A 14,844-nucleotide genomic window follows, 5' to 3' on the forward strand; every position below is an offset into this window, starting at 1 on the left:
ATGTGCTTGCGTTTCTTGTCCCGTTTGTAGGTGAGCAAGAGCATACGGTGAGCGTCAAAATAAACACCAGTATGGAGAGCCGGTGGGTTCTTGCCCGTGTCAACAGGAGCGTAACTCGCTGCGCGGCTGTTTGCTGACCACTTAACTGACATTTCCAAAGGGACATGTCTGGGCAGCAGCAGGCTGCTCTTGCTCCGTTGCTGTGGTTACAGCCCGGCAACAGTTGCCAGGGCGCAGGGAGCTCAGCTCCGTGTTGTGGTTACAGCCCTGCGACAATTATGACCACATAGGTCGCAAGGCTCCATTGGCTTGGCCACAGCTCCGTGAGCGTTGCAGCGGGCAGTAGAGCTGCAGTGGCTGCTACGTACGCAGTGGGGCTGGAGAGCCAAGGCAGCAGGAGCAGCATCATGCTGGGCCAGAAGCCAAACCTCAGCAAGCGCATCCGTGAGATGCGGGCCAGCATAGCCCTGCAAGGTGCTGCCCCGTTGGCTTTGCATTATGGACTGGGCCAAGTCGGGGGCTTTTGGTCCCCGCATCGTCCTGCACGGTACCAACAGCTCCTCAATGTCCTGCAGGGCTAGCGAGGACGTTTTACTCCAAGCCAGAGGAAGAAAGGTTCAATGAGAACCGGGAGCTGCTGCCCCAGCTGCGAGAGGCGGTGCAGGAGGATACCCGTGTCCTGGGCCGTGTGCGGAAGGTACCAGCAGGTCCCATTTGCTGCCTCCGTGACTGTGGCTCTGCCGGAGCTGCAGAGCCAGCTTCTCCACTGGTCCTCTCCGGGAGCAGGAAGTGCAGGGCAGCAGGAGGCTGGGACCGTCCCCAGCCTGGCACTGATGTGCTCTCTGCCCTTCTTTGCCCACAGCATGAGCTCACCCTCTCTGAGGCTTGCGCAGCGGAGCAGCCCTTGGGCATTGCTTTGGCCAGTAAGACGGTGGAGGTAATAGCAGAGTCCAGCGGGCGCAGGCTGCTCGCAGCGGGCTGGGGTTCAGGGGATGCTCAGAAGGACCGGTTGTAGGGAACAGGGACCTGGTGCCAGCCCCAGGACAGCCCCACAGGGCTGGTGCAGTGAGACACGGGGTGTCCATGAGTGGTCCCGTGGAACCCTTTGCACTGCAGGACCCATCAGTGTCCTCCGTTAGCTCCCTGAGCGGGACCTTTGCCGCAGCAGAGCTCCTGTCCCGCCAAGGGAGCGAGCAGGTGCCAGCATCACCAGCTCTGCCTTGGCAAAGAGTTGTGCGGGCAGGACCCCTTCTCCCGTGGGTGCCCAGCGAGCCCTGACTCCAGCCTGGCAAATGCTCACATCCCACGCAGGTGGCCCAGGAGAAGCTGCGGGCCGAAATCTATGGCCGGGTGAACACGTGCAACATGCTGCTGTACCAGGTGAAGCAGCGGAGCCGGGCCAAGGAGCAGCTGCAGAGGCGGCTGCAGCAGCTGCAGGATGTGCGGATGGACGAGAAGCAGCACCAGGCACAGGTCCCAGGGCCCCTTGCTGGGGTGGCAGCACCCGTGGGGGGGTTCAGTCAAGCCTGCAGCCCTGGGTGGGCGCCGGTCTCAGCACATGGGCTCACCCCTTGTCCCCAACCATCTCTGCCCCAGGTGGTTCGGACGCTGGAGAGCAGCATTGAGAAGACGCAGACAAAAGTCCACGCTGGGCAGAAGGTGACTGCCCTGTACGTGGCGGTGCGGGATGCCCTGAGGAAGGTGAGCTCATCCTCACTGCGCCGTGCTCTCAGCCGCTCCCCCTGCAAAGGCCCTGAAGTGCCCAAGGGGCTGTGCTGGTGGGACACCCTCCTGCAGGAGCTCCTCCTGCTCCCCCCCATCTTCTGTCCCAGCACAGGGCACCCCTGGGACTCAGTGGGCTGTGGCTCCCCGTGTCCCAGGAGCTGGCCCACCTGCCTCTGCACCTGGACGTGCTGAGTGAGACGGCCGAGCTGCAGCACGGGGAGGTGGAAGACATGGAGCTCAGGGCCTCGCATGGTCTCAGAGCTGCTCGTGTAGCCAAGGTGAGACGGTCCAGCGCACCTCAGGGTGCTTTCCTGCCCTGCAGAGCCCACAGGTGGCACCAGGTGCCCAGGCTGCTGAGTCTTCCTTCGAGGAAAAGCAAGACTGAGCTTGGCCTCCCCACAGCACCCTCCCGTGTGTGGCTCTCGGGCCAGGCTGCCCTGCGCTGGGGACAGCTGCCTGAAGCACTGGCCGTGGGGAAGGTGGCATTCTCCATTCTCTAGCTGTCCTTGCTCAGTTTCCTTCCGGGGCTGTTTACTCGGGGTAGGGGGGGGCATTTTTGGTGCTGGCCGTGCCCATGTTAGAAGCCCACAGAGGTCCATTGTAGCTTTGGGAGCCACTTCTTTCCTGCTCTGCTCTGCTCTGCTCCAGGAGCACAAGGCCAGGATGGAAGCCCAGTTCCGTGCCGAGAGAGAGCTCAAGGCCCGCACCCTGGCTGCTCGGAAAGAGCGCGTAGACAGACGCTGGCTCAAGGAAGCAGAAGAAAGGCTTCTGAAAGCGGTGAGCTGGGGGGACCTGGCCCAGGCAGGGTTGCAGGCACAGGGCGGGCATCGGTGCCCAGCCTCCCGTGGGCGAGGGGCTGCAGGGCCAGCTCCCCCAGGGTGCCAGCAGCTCAGCGGTGACGATGAACATCCTTGCAGCAAGCCAGGCATGACGTCGCCAGGGACTTGCTGAGCCTGCCCGAGCAGGACCCGCTGGTGGGTGAGTGCCTGTCAGGGTGCAGGGGGGGGATGCGGGCGCAGCCGCAGGCATCCTTCCCTGCCACAACCTTTCCACCCCAGCTGCCAAACCGGAGGCCACCAAGTCCCGGCTGGAGCGTGACGCCTGGCTGACGGAGAAGATGGAGAAGGCCAAGGCTGCGGTGCAGTGCTCCTGCCTCTGGGTGAGCTGAAAACCCATCTCTGGTAGAAGCTGGGGCTGCTCCAGCCCCAGGGAGCTGAGCCTTGTCTGCTCACCTTGGTCCATTGCAGGGTTATCTGCCCTCCTCTGTCCCCAGAGCCCCCCAGGGCCCCTCTTGTGCAGGCAGGGACGGAACTGCTGTGCTCCACGACACGAACTTGCAGCGGTTCCTGTGGTTCCTGGGGCAGAAACCTCCCCAGGACCGCGGCCCAGATCCTGTACCCTGCAGGAGTGGCCTGGGCTGAGTCCATGTGCTCTCCCCCGGCCAGGACGTCCCCGGCAGGCTCCTGGCACAGCAGAAGTCCCTGGCGGCACTCGAACAGTACCTCAGAGGGCGCCAGGAGAAGCAGCAGGAGCTGAAGAAGGCACTGAAGGAGCTGGAGATGCAGCGGGATGAGCTGAAGTTTCGCCAGCCCGCAGACACAAGCAGGTGCTGCTGGGCTCCGGACAGCCATGCCAAAGGGGCCACCAGCCCTGGGGGCAGGGGGGCATGTGCATGGCAGGTGTCCCAACAGGGCACCCCTTCCTTTGTCACCCTGCGGCTGCCCACCCCTCCCGCACTGGGAGGGTTTCTGAGCAGAGTGCTGCCCCAGCTCTGGCGCTGGCAGAGCACCCAACGAGGAGCCTTGCTCCTTGCCTGGCACGGGAAGTGGGCCCAGCAGCAGCACGGGGTTGAGCTGCAGGCAGCACCTCTGCTCTGCGCTTGGGGCAGGGGAGAACGTGGGCAGCAGCTTTTGCAAGAGCTCTGGGGCGTCTGCAGCCCTGTGCACTTGGATGGATGTGACCGTGCTTGGCTCCAGGGGGCTGGAGGAGGAGCTGAGGACGAGGCTGCAGTGGGAGGAGGCTCGGCTGGCAGAGAGGCGAGCGCAGCTGCTGAGGAGCCAGGAGACGCTGCTGGACTTTGCAAACGGACTCGACAGCCTCTGGGGCCGTCTGCGGGGCATCACCGTGCCTGGCCAGGTACCCGCACAGGGCCGGGCTGAGCACAGCCCAGGCTCTGCTCGCTGCTGCAACGGCTCCGTGTGGTGACGCTCGGTGCAGCAGCCATCACCCCGAGGGGCTCGCTTTCCCCACCGAGGCTGTTCTCTCTCTGACTCCAGGAGCATTCTGTCAAGGCCGTGGGAGCGCACGAGAAGCTCCAGCAGTGTGAGCAGAAGCTGCAGTACCTGGTGCAGCGGGTGGCTCACCTGCCCCCCTGCAGCCACAGCGAGGACGATGAGGTGCCCGGGGGCTCCATCCCTGCTGCGCTCTCTGGGGACCCACACAGGCTTTCCCGGGTGGCCCAGCCCAAGCCATCCTCCCAGCTGGAGGATGGAGGTGCTCGAGGGAGGAGCCACGGAGCAGCTCAGGCCCCGGTGGCCCTGGGCTCTGTGGGCTGTTCCCTACCAGGGGCACATGGAGCTTGGGCACCCCTTTGCTTGGAACACCCGCCTCCCCTTCAGCTGTGAACACAGCGTCTCTTTCACAGACTTTTGTGAAGGTCAGGCAGCTGCTGGAGAAAACCCTCCTGAACGAGCCGCAGAACCAGAAGGTTTCCTTGGAGGACGTGTGCATGAGGGTCCAAGGTAGGAAAGGGGACACATCCCACAGCAACTGCCCCAGGCATTTCTGGGCGTCCTTGCCCACCTCCCAGTGTCCCAGCAGAGCCCAACCCAGGAGTTGCTCCGGGCGCTGGGGCTGACCTCGGCTGTCTCCAGGGCTTTGAGCATGGGGCTGGTTTTATGTGTGGATGTGGGAGAGCGAAGGCAGGCGGTGGGCTGGGGAGCGCAGAACCACCGCAGGAGCAAGGAGGGATGCTGTGGGGCAAGCGGGGAGACCCTCGTCGTCTTCAAAATCACTGGGCAGCAGATGCCAGCCGCCCTCCAAACTGTGCCGGCTCCTCCTGGGGACACAGGCACAGCAGAGGCAGCCCCGCAGTCCCTCCCCAGCCCGCTCCTCTGCGCTCTCTCCTGCAGACGATTCTGATTTTGGGGACAACCAGAGCGGCCTTGTCCTCAGCAGAGAAGACATCAAGAAGCAAGGGCTGCGGCTGATCGAAAGCAAGAAGAAAAGCAAGAGGAAGTAGCGCTCGCTCCCCGAGAGCTGGGGACGCCCCAGACCACCCCTTGTACACTTTCCCCTTGGTTTAATAGAGGAGATGCTTTTCATTCCTCCAAAGCTCGTGTTAGAGCCGAAAGAGGAGGTCGCAAGTCACTTCTGTCCGCGGAACATGTGGCTCAAAGGTGGAGGGGAGCTGAGCTGGCTTTGCAGGCAGCCACATCCCCTGCCCCTCTCCCCACAGTGGTGGCAATGGGCTGGGCTGGGGCCATCTTTCTTGGGCAGAGCACAGCTGGGGGCAGGCTGGCTTTCTCCCCCTTGCTGCCGTGGGTCCAACACCTTCCTGGGCCCTCTGCACACTTCCCGGACCCCGACGGGCTGGCACAGAGGGCACTACGCCAAGCCTTTGGCTCCAGCACGGGAACCTCAGCCCTGCCCATAGCTCACAGGCCGTCTTCTCTTCTCTACAGAAGCATCACCTACACGTGGTGAGCACCAGATAGGCCCCACCGACATGCCAACCTGCCCTTTCTTAGCCCCCTAAAACTCCATCCCTCCACGTGGAAGGGAACCAAGGAAAACCTAGGGTGCCATGTGGGCACTGGCGGCAGGCAGAATGGGAGCCCTGGGGTGCTGAGGCAGCAAGGAGGCCTGTGTGAGAGGACCGCCGCTCCACTGGGCTGAGGGACTGAGGAGCAGTGGGTCTGGCCCCCACCTGGGCACACTGTCCCCACCACAGTGGGGTGGACAGCGGCATCCATGAGGAATGGCTCTCGGAGATCCGAGAGGAGCACGGAGGAAGGGGAGGGGGGCAGAAAACAAAAGTGACGCGCAGTGCAATTCTTCATCCACTGGTGTCAAGGAGGCTGCCCAGCACGATGCCGAGACGAAATTCCTGCAGACCGTCTTCACCCTGTGTGAAGCTGGCAGGGCCAGGGGCTTCTCGCAGTGCCTGCAGGAGTTCTACCACCAATTGCAGGTGGTAGAGACTGTTACAAAGATTTCGTCTTAGCCGTGATCTGATTCTATTATTTTATTACAACTGATTAATACCGAGAGGCAATAAGCAATCAGCGCTGGGTGCGCCGGGGAGTCTCCGCCGCACCAGAGACGCACACCGGGGAGATGTCTTTCCCATGCAATTAACCACTATCTTAGCCCCGTAAATTCCATTCGCTCTCTGGTTACTTATCCTGTAACGGGATGTACGTATCTCTTAGTTACATAGCCCCCTTAAAGCATTCAAGCAGTTCAACAAAGCACCCTTAGAAAACAAAGCGGTAGAGTAAAAGGGGTTATTCCTTTTTTTCTTCTTCTCTCTCATCAGTGTATTGACAGGAACATTTACCATAATCATGATCATTCCTATACATCCCGCACAAGGTACAATGGTCACAAGGGGTTCCGATTCCACATAAAGTGCAATGGCGACAAGAACTCCTAAGTTGCTGACACGAATCATTCCTGTATACCTCACAATTCCCCCCTTGTTTTCTTGTAACTCACTGATTCGTGTTTTGGCTTCTAATCTAATAACTGCTTTTCGAGCCGCGGATAGTATGGGAGTTGTTTTGGTCTTTAGTATCACTAATGAGCGAGTTCCTCCCTTATTTGCTAATTCCGGTTCTAAAGGTATGGCGGTTAATTGATGTTTTGTATAGCCATAGGTATCAGTTTGGTGCAACACGGGATTATACATGGAATAATTAACAATACCCCACATATTCCCAACACCACTATACCAACTTTGGTAATCGAATCCCTGTTAAAAATTGTCTCCAAGATTCTAGTCCTCCAAAATTGATTTCATTCCATGTTTGTGCTGGAACATGAGCTATCTTTTTCATCTCTCTTAGAAGTTCATTTATGGTCTTTCCTTCATCGTCAATTTCGAAACAACAATTACTAAGATTAAGTTTTCCACAAACCCCTCCTTCTTGAGCTAACCAGTAATCTAAGGCTAGGCTATTCTGATATATTGTAGTTCTCATTTTGGTATTTTGTTTCTCAATTAATCCTAATGCATCTTTCGTTTTATTTCCTACTATTTCTACTACAGCTTGTAATCTTATGATCCTATTCAGCATATATATAGGGGTCCGGTATCCCCAGGACCCATCTTCCGCCCAAGTTGCCGGATCATACTAAGAGATTATTTGTTTGGGTGGCCACTCATTGTCCTTCCAGTTACCAATTTGTAGTTCCCTTTTAGATCGTTTCCTTCTTAGTTCATCTGTTTCTGTGTATAACTGGACTCCCAAACGTTCTCCTTGGCTCATAGCTGGTAAAAAAGAAACTCGGTCTCATTGTTCCTAATACACGTGATCCTGTCCAATTTTTAGGTAAAAATGCAAAGGCTGCTTTACCACAGATCCAATAATGTCCGTCTGGAGTGGGCCAACCGTTTGGTATATTAGTTCCATTAGTCCAGTTAGGGAATTGGTGATTCATTTCTATAGGATCTCCCCATTTTTCCCAGCCTTTCTTTGTTCTCTTCCATAGATCACCTCCTTCACAAAGCAAATTTCCTACTGGTTTGCCGTCACTTTCTGAATTTTGCCAACACCTTTTCCAATTACATTTGTTTGTAAGATCCATTGCTGCCTTCTGTTATTTCCTTCTTGATTTCTCCAGATCACAGGATCGCTTATGTTACTCTCCATCGCTTCCCAGGGCCATCTCTCTCCCTGGTTAGTTCCCCCACAAACATAGCAGTTGCTTACATTCAATGCTTTAGCTATATTTTACAAAGAGATTGTTAGCAACAGTGGGAATTTCGTATTGGACTCCTGTTTCCATTTCATGACAAAATGAGTTGAATAATAAATGATGTTGTATTGATTCCTTAACACTTTCCGTAATTTGAATTTGGACTTTAGCTCCTGGACCCTTTCCTGTAGCCCATATTTTAATTCCAAATTCCTTAATTTTCTTATTTTTCCATTTTCCAATAGTCATGGTAGTTAGATTGAGAAGGGTACATTCGTGTGGTCCACAATCTGGCTTTCCTGGGACATTTTGAATAAAGGCTGTACGCAGATATGTTTTTCACTCTAAGAAACCACCCCAAGTGACAGACGGAATGCGAGATGAATATACCTCCGTCAGATCCCTTAATTTTGGCTTTGGAAAAGGAGAGGGAAAAACTGAAAGCTAAGCTGGAGAGATGTTCAGATTGGGATACTGGGGAAAGATGTTAAGCAAAGCAAGAAGGAAAGCAAGGGAGCTCGGGCAGCTCCTGTGTTTGAGCGTGGGATGAGTGCTGGGGAGGCAGAGGTGGAGGGATGTCGGGCGGAGGTGGGGGAGTGGGTTCTTCTCCTATGGGACCGGATCCGTGTGTGCTGTGGGGAGTTTGGACGTTGGAAGTGGGACTGCCCTGGGGGGAGTGCCATGGAGTGGCTCCTGTGGCTGAATTGGAACTAGACTGACGGGGACCTGGGGAATCTACCCCAGCAGATCCACTGGTTAAATTAAACCTAGGGACTAGAGGAAATAAAGTGGAATTTTAGTGGATGCAGGAGCAACTTATTCGGTGTTAAATCAGAGGGAAAAGAATTTGTTACAGACATGGGAGCTACTGGCCACCAAGAAAAAAAAAAAAAATTAAAAGACCCCAAAAAAAGGCAAAAAGAGGCATTCTTTCTATTCTTTCTGAAACCCGTAAAGTACAAATTCGGAAAACAAAGAGGAATGCATGAATTTTTATGCATGCTAAATTCTCCCAACTCTGTATTAGGGTGAGAAGCAACACTGAAAGAAGGCAAAACGGAATGAAGAGTTAAAAACGATCAATTAGTTTTAGTTTTGAGTTTCTCTTTAATTCAACAGAGAAGCAAACAGGAGGAGCTTCCTGAAATAGAAGAAATCCTCAAGCAGGTGTATCTGGGAGTATGGGCGTCTGAAGTTCCAGGGAAGGCGAAAAATGCTTTGCCTGTTCAAGTAGAAATAAAAAGGGGGGGCCTGCCCAATTAGAATAAAACAACATCCCCCTAAAATTGCAGGGAAAGGGAAGTAAAAATCGTTGATAAATTTTGAAATCTACATTATTAATTGAGTGTGAATTGGAATATAATACTCCTATCTCGCCAGTAAAGAAATAAAGTTGCAGATTGGTTCAAGATCTCAGAGTAATCAACAAATTTGTAGAGGATATTCATCCAGTAATAGCTAATCCGTACACCTTATTGACTAAATTGAACACTAATCAGAAATGCTTTGCCGTCTTGGATTTAAAGGACTCTTTGGCTGCAGCCAGCCGGGAGTGATGTGAGTACCACTGGGGGCTAAGGGGGCGATGGCTGGGGCAGAGGGATGGGGACACGGCTGGGGACCTATTGCAGGCAGCCCGCTGCCCCGGCCGAGCACTCTAACGTGGGACTTGTCCTGGCAGCATGGTCACCAAGAAGGAGCTGTGCACAGACCCCCGGGCGGGCTGGGTACAGGCACAGGTGCAGCACTTCCAGAGCCTGAAGAACTGATCCTTCCCCACTGCCACCCCTGTTACCCCGTTACCCCTTGTCCTGTCCCTACAGTCCCTACTGAAGAGTCCCTCTCCAGCATCCCTATAGCCCCCCTTCAGATACTGGAAGGCTGCTGTGAGGTCTCCACGCAGCCGTCTCTTCTCCAGGCTGAACGGCCCCAACTTCCTCAGCCTGTCTTCATACGGGAGGTGCTCCACTCCCCTGGTCATCCTCGTGACCTCCTCTGGACTTGTTCCAGCAGTTCCATGTCCTTCTTATGTTGAGGACAGCAGAACTGCACACAATGCTCCAGGTGAGGTCTCACAAGAGCAGAGCAGAGGGGCAGAATCACCTCCTTCGCACTGCTGGTCACGCTCCTTTGGATGCAGCCCAGGATGCGGTTGCTTTCTGGGCTGCGAGCGCACACTGAAGCCGCCTCATGTTCATTTTCTCATCGACCAACACCCCCAGGTCCTTCTCCGCAGGGCTGCTCTGAATCTCTTCCCTGCCCAACCTGCAGCTGTGCCTGGGATTGCTCCGACCCAGGTGCAGGACCTTGCACTTGGCGTGGTTAAACTTCGTAAGGTTGGCATCAGCCCACCTCACAAGCGTGTCGAGGTCCCTCTGGATGCCATTCCTTCCCTCCAGTGTTATCAAGCGAACCACACAGCTTGGTGCCATCGGAAAACTTGCTGAGGGCGCAGTCAATCCCGCTGTCCATGTCAGTGACAAAGATGTTGAACAAAACCGGTCCCAACACCGATCCCTGAGGGACACCGGTCTCTGGTCTCTGGCCGGACATTGAGCCATTGACCACAACTCTTTGCGTGTGGCCATCCAGCCAATTCTTTATCCACAGAGTGGTCCACCTGTCAAATTGATGTCTCTCCAATCTAGAGACAAGGATGTCGTGTGGGACAGTGTCAAACACTTTGCACAAGTCCAGGTAGATGACGTCAACTGCTCTACCCCTGTCCATCAGTTCGGCAGCCCCATCATAGAAGGCCACCAAATTGGTCAGGCAGGATTTCCCCTTAGCGAAGCCATGCTGGCTGTCACCAGGCACCTTGTTGTTTTTCATGTGCCTTAGCATGCCTCCCAGGAGAATGTGCTCCAAGATTTTGCCAGGCACAGAGGTGAGACTGACTGCTCTGTATTTTGCCGGGTCATCCATTTTCCCCTTCTTGAAAGTGAGGGTTATATTTCCCTTTTTCCAGTCGTCGGGAACTTCACCTGACTGCCACCATTTTTCAAATATGATGGCCAGTGGCTTAGCAACTTCATTCGCCAGCTCCTTCAGGACCCGCGGATGGATTTCATCAGGTCCCATGGACTTGTGTACATTCAGGTTCTTAAGATGGTCTCGAACCAGATCCTCTCCTACAGTGGGCCTAGGATCATCATTCTCACAGTCCCTGCGTCTGCCTTCCCAGACTTGGGTGGTGTGGGCAGAGCCTTTGCCAGTGAGGACCGAGGCAAAGAAGTCATTCTGAACCTCAGCCTTCTCCAAACCCACGGTAGCCTGCTCTCCCGACAGCTTCCGGAGAAGGCCTGCGTTGTCCCTGGTCTGTCTTTTATTCGCTACATACCTATAGAATCCCATCCTGTTATCCTTAACATCCCTAGCCAAGTTTAATTCTAACTGGGCCTTAGCTTTCCTAACCTGGTCCCTAGCTTCCCGGACAACATCCCTGCATTCTTCCCAGGCCGCCTGACCTTGCTTCCACCTTTTATAAGCCTCTTTTTCCCTTTGAATTTTCCTCAGCAGCTCCTTGTCCATCCAAGGAGGTCTCCTGGCCCTCTTGCTGCACTTCCTTCTAGTTGGGATGCAACGCTCCTGCGCTGGCAGTAGGTGATCCTAGAATACCAACCAACAGTTCTCATTAGCTCTGCCTTTTAAATTTCTAAAGCCCTCTGCTGCATCAGTCCATTGCAAAGAGAGAGGGGTTTCTTTTAACAGCTCATATAGTGGTCTTACCAGAGCACCATAACCATGCATCCAAAGTCTGCATCACCCAGTCCTTCCCCGGAACGTCCAGAGCTCCTTGATGTTCGACGGTCGTGGAGTTTGACAAATGGCTTCTTTTCTAGCAGTTCCAGGTACTCTGTGTTCTCCTGTTATTTCATACCCTGGGTAGGACACTGGGGTTTGGGTTACTTGTGCCTTTTGTCTGGATACCCAATAACCATTCAGTCCCAGAAAATTCAATAATCCCACCATTCACTGGACACATTCTTCCTTTGTTTCTGTGGCAATTAACAGGTCATCCACATATTGTAACAGAGTCCCCGTCTGAGTGGGTGGTTTCCATGATCCTAGTGCCAGTGCTAACTGACTTTGAAAACTCCTTGGACTGTTTTTAAACCTTTGAGGTAATACTGTCCAAGTTAATCGGGTTTTTATATAATTTATTTTGGGGTTTTTTTCCCCTTTTTTAGCAGAAAATACTTTGTTTAAATAAGTTAAATAGAATAAGCTTTCCCATTGAAGAAGGCTGTCTTCCAAGTGCTCTCCTGCGTACCCAGGTCTGGGGAAGCACCAGGGGCATCAGGGGTGGCAGTGGGGAAGGATCAGTTCTTCAGGCTCTGGAAGTGCTGCACCTGTGCCTGCACCCAGCCCGCCCGGGGGTCTGTGCACAGCTCCTTCTTGGTGACCATGCTGCCAGGACAAGTCCCACGTTAGAGTGCTTGGCCGGGGCAGCGGGCTGCCTGCAATAGGTCCCCAGGCATGTCCCCATCCCTCTGCCCCAGCCATCGCCCCCTTAGCCCCCAGTGGTACTCACATCACTCCCGGCTGGCTGCAGCTGCTGCTGGTGATATAGGCAGAGGTGATGAGGCGCCGCGGGATGGGGCGCTGGTGGTAGGTGAAGCAGCACGTGGTGGGGACAGCATCTGTGAGGGCAGAGACGGAGAGCCCTGGTGAGACCCCAGGCACAGGGGTTCCCGGGGGATTTGCTGTCTCCCCTCTTGTGTCCTGTTCCCTCGGTGCCAGCATTGGCCTCCTGGTCCCAGGCCTCCCCCTGCTGATGGGGATGGAGCTCTCAGTCTGCCCCGGCAGCTCCTATGGAGCAATGGCACAGTGAGCCCCAGGGAGGATGCAGTGCTGCCGGACTCACCGAGATGGGCCTCAGGTGGGGCGCGGGGGGGCACGAGGAGGAGAGCGACCAGAGCAGCTGCGGAGACCTTCATGGTGCTGTGGAGCTGAGGGATCTGCGTGCAGGGCTGGAGCTGGGCTCTGCAGGGCTCTGCACAATGCTCGGCCCTGTGGCCATGCCCTGCTTTTATCCCCGGCCGCAGGGCCGGCGCAGGTTTTCAAGGAGAGAAAAAGAGTCCATGCTAGCAGGGAAATCCTGTCAGAGCACGCGGATTTGCTGAGCTGCAGAAGGAAGCCGCAGAGAGGGAAGCGCTGGCCATGGGGCTGCAACTTTCAGATTCTCTTTGGGTGCCCCAAACCCCCCAGCACCAACGCTGCCACTGCCGCAAGGATCCCCCAGCAGCCATGAGCCAGGCTGGGGCACAAAGCTCCATGGCCAGAGCCCCAGTGGCAGTCCCAAGCAGGCAGCAAGTTCCAGGCAGGGATTTGCTTTGCAGCATCGCTGTGCTGGGGGGCTGAGGAGCTGCTCTGTGGATGGACACCGCCAGGCTCTGCTGCTATTGCTGGCAGAAAACCACTGCCAGGAGAAAGCTCCCACCTTAGCCCCAGTTTTGGCACAAACAGCCCTTCTCACCCTGCTCCCCTGCTCACAGCAGGGATACAGAGTTAGTTTCAGACCCGACACCCAGGCTGGGGAGATCAGTAATAAGCCGTAATAAGCAGTGGGTCTGGCCCCCACCTGGGCACACTGTCCCCACCACAGTGGGGTGGACAGCGGCATCCATGAGGAATGGCTCTCGGAGATCCGAGAGGAGCACGGAGGAAGGGGAGGGGGGCAGAAAACAAAAGTGACGCGCAGTGCAATTCTTCATCCACTGGTGTCAAGGAGGCTGCCCAGCAGGATGCCGAGACGAAATTCCTGCAGACCGCCTTCACCCTGTGTGAAGCTGGCAGGGCCAGGGGCTTCTCGCAGTGCCTGCAGGAGTTCTACCACCAATTGCAGGTGGTAGAGACTGTTATAAAGATTTCGTCTTAGCCGTGATCTGATTCTATTATTTTATTACAACTGATTACTATCGAGAGGCAATAAGCAATCAGCGCTGGGTGCGCCGGGGAGTCTCCGCCGCACCAGAGACGCACACCGGGGTCTTTGGGGTCTAGTCTCTTACACTTCTTGGCCCGGGGTCTCAGCCAATCCCTTCTTCTGTACCTGGATGCCTACGTGGCCCCTTTCCATTATTCTGTTCTCGTTGCTGGGGCCATTCTCCGGTGAAGACCTTGCTGACCGTCTTGGTAGTACATTAACGGGGAGATGTCTTTCCCATGCAATTAACCACCATCTTAGCCCCGTAAATTCCATTCGCTCTCTGGTTACTTATCCTGTAACGGGATGTACGTATCTCTTAGTTACATAGCCCCCTTAAAGCATTCAAGCAGTTAATCAAAGCACTCTTTAAGCAACAGAGGGGTTCCCAGCAGTTCACCAAAGCACCCTTAGGAAACAAAGCGGTTGAGTAAGAGGGATTATTCCTTGGTTTCTCCTCTCTCATCAGTGTATGGCCAGGAACATTCACCATAACCATGAACATTCCTGTACATCCCCCACAAGGTACAACGGTCACGTAGGCGATGGCGGCGCGCGCGGCGCTCTGCGTGCCCGGGGCGGCGCTCTCCCTGTACGCGCTCCATGTGGAGCGGGCGCGCGCGCAGGGCCCCGGGTACTGCGCACGCTGGGACCTGGCCGAGGCGGTGTCGTGCACGCGCGTGATCGCGTCCCGGTGGGGGCATGGCCTGGGGCTGGTGGAGCCACTGCTGGGCCGGGACAGCGCCGCCAGCGTCCCCAGTGGGGCCGTGGGGGTCGTGTTCTGCCTCCTGCAAGGGGTTCTGGGGCCCATGCGTGGCCGCGGGGCCTCTGCGGTGCTGCTGGCGTCGGCGCTGGCGTCGGCGCTGGCGTCGCTGTGGCTGGCGGCCATCTTGGCCTTCGCCCTGCACGACCTCTGCCCCGTCTGCCTCAGCACCTACGGCCTCAACCTGCTCCTGCTGCGCCTCAACCTGCGCCGCTGGCGCCAGCGCCCCCAAACCCACTGAATTCAGCCCAAAACGGGGCCAGCAATCACAGCAACGGGGGAAAAAGAATTATTTTGAAGCCTTGGGTGGGATGGTTTAGTGTGAGGTGTCCCTGCCTATGGCGGGGGGGTTGGAACTGGATGATCTTGAGGTCCTTTCCAGCCCTAACTATTCCGTGATTCTATGATTCTATGATTATTAATCGAGCCCTTAAGCAGGTGTTGATAGGGGATACACAAAACAAAGAAGGGGGAGATGTGGGGAGGGAAGGCCATCAGACTTGCA

The 14,844-nt window shown here is 55.8% G+C and overlaps 3 protein-coding genes across 3 annotated transcripts; 2 read left to right on the forward strand and 1 right to left on the reverse strand.

The window, feature by feature from the left end:
• Positions 1-407: 407 nt before the first annotated feature.
• Positions 408-2,189, forward strand: LOC136022119 (uncharacterized). Its single transcript, XM_065695052.1, has 5 exons — positions 408-474; positions 576-697; positions 863-937; positions 1,117-1,197; positions 1,285-2,189. The coding sequence occupies exons 1-5, from the start codon at positions 408-410 to the stop codon at positions 1,915-1,917; spliced, it is 978 nt and encodes a 325-aa protein (XP_065551124.1). The 3' UTR covers positions 1,918-2,189.
• A 9,780-nt stretch (positions 2,190-11,969) lies between these two features.
• On the reverse strand, positions 11,970-12,587 carry LOC136021993 (C-C motif chemokine 3-like). Its single transcript, XM_065694765.1, has 3 exons — positions 12,515-12,587; positions 12,182-12,290; positions 11,970-12,057 (listed from the first exon to the last, which is right to left on the reverse strand). The coding sequence occupies exons 1-3, from the start codon at positions 12,585-12,587 to the stop codon at positions 11,970-11,972; spliced, it is 270 nt and encodes an 89-aa protein (XP_065550837.1).
• Positions 12,588-14,121: 1,534 nt separating this feature from the next.
• Positions 14,122-14,612, forward strand: LOC136021980 (vitamin K epoxide reductase complex subunit 1-like). The gene has a single exon (XM_065694751.1). The coding sequence runs from the start codon at positions 14,122-14,124 to the stop codon at positions 14,578-14,580; it is 459 nt and encodes a 152-aa protein (XP_065550823.1). The 3' UTR covers positions 14,581-14,612.
• Positions 14,613-14,844: the final 232 nt, after the last annotated feature.

The sequence above is a fragment of the Lathamus discolor genome, chromosome 14 (assembly GCF_037157495.1).
Source record: "Lathamus discolor isolate bLatDis1 chromosome 14, bLatDis1.hap1, whole genome shotgun sequence".
Taxonomy (NCBI): domain Eukaryota; kingdom Metazoa; phylum Chordata; class Aves; order Psittaciformes; family Psittacidae; genus Lathamus; species Lathamus discolor.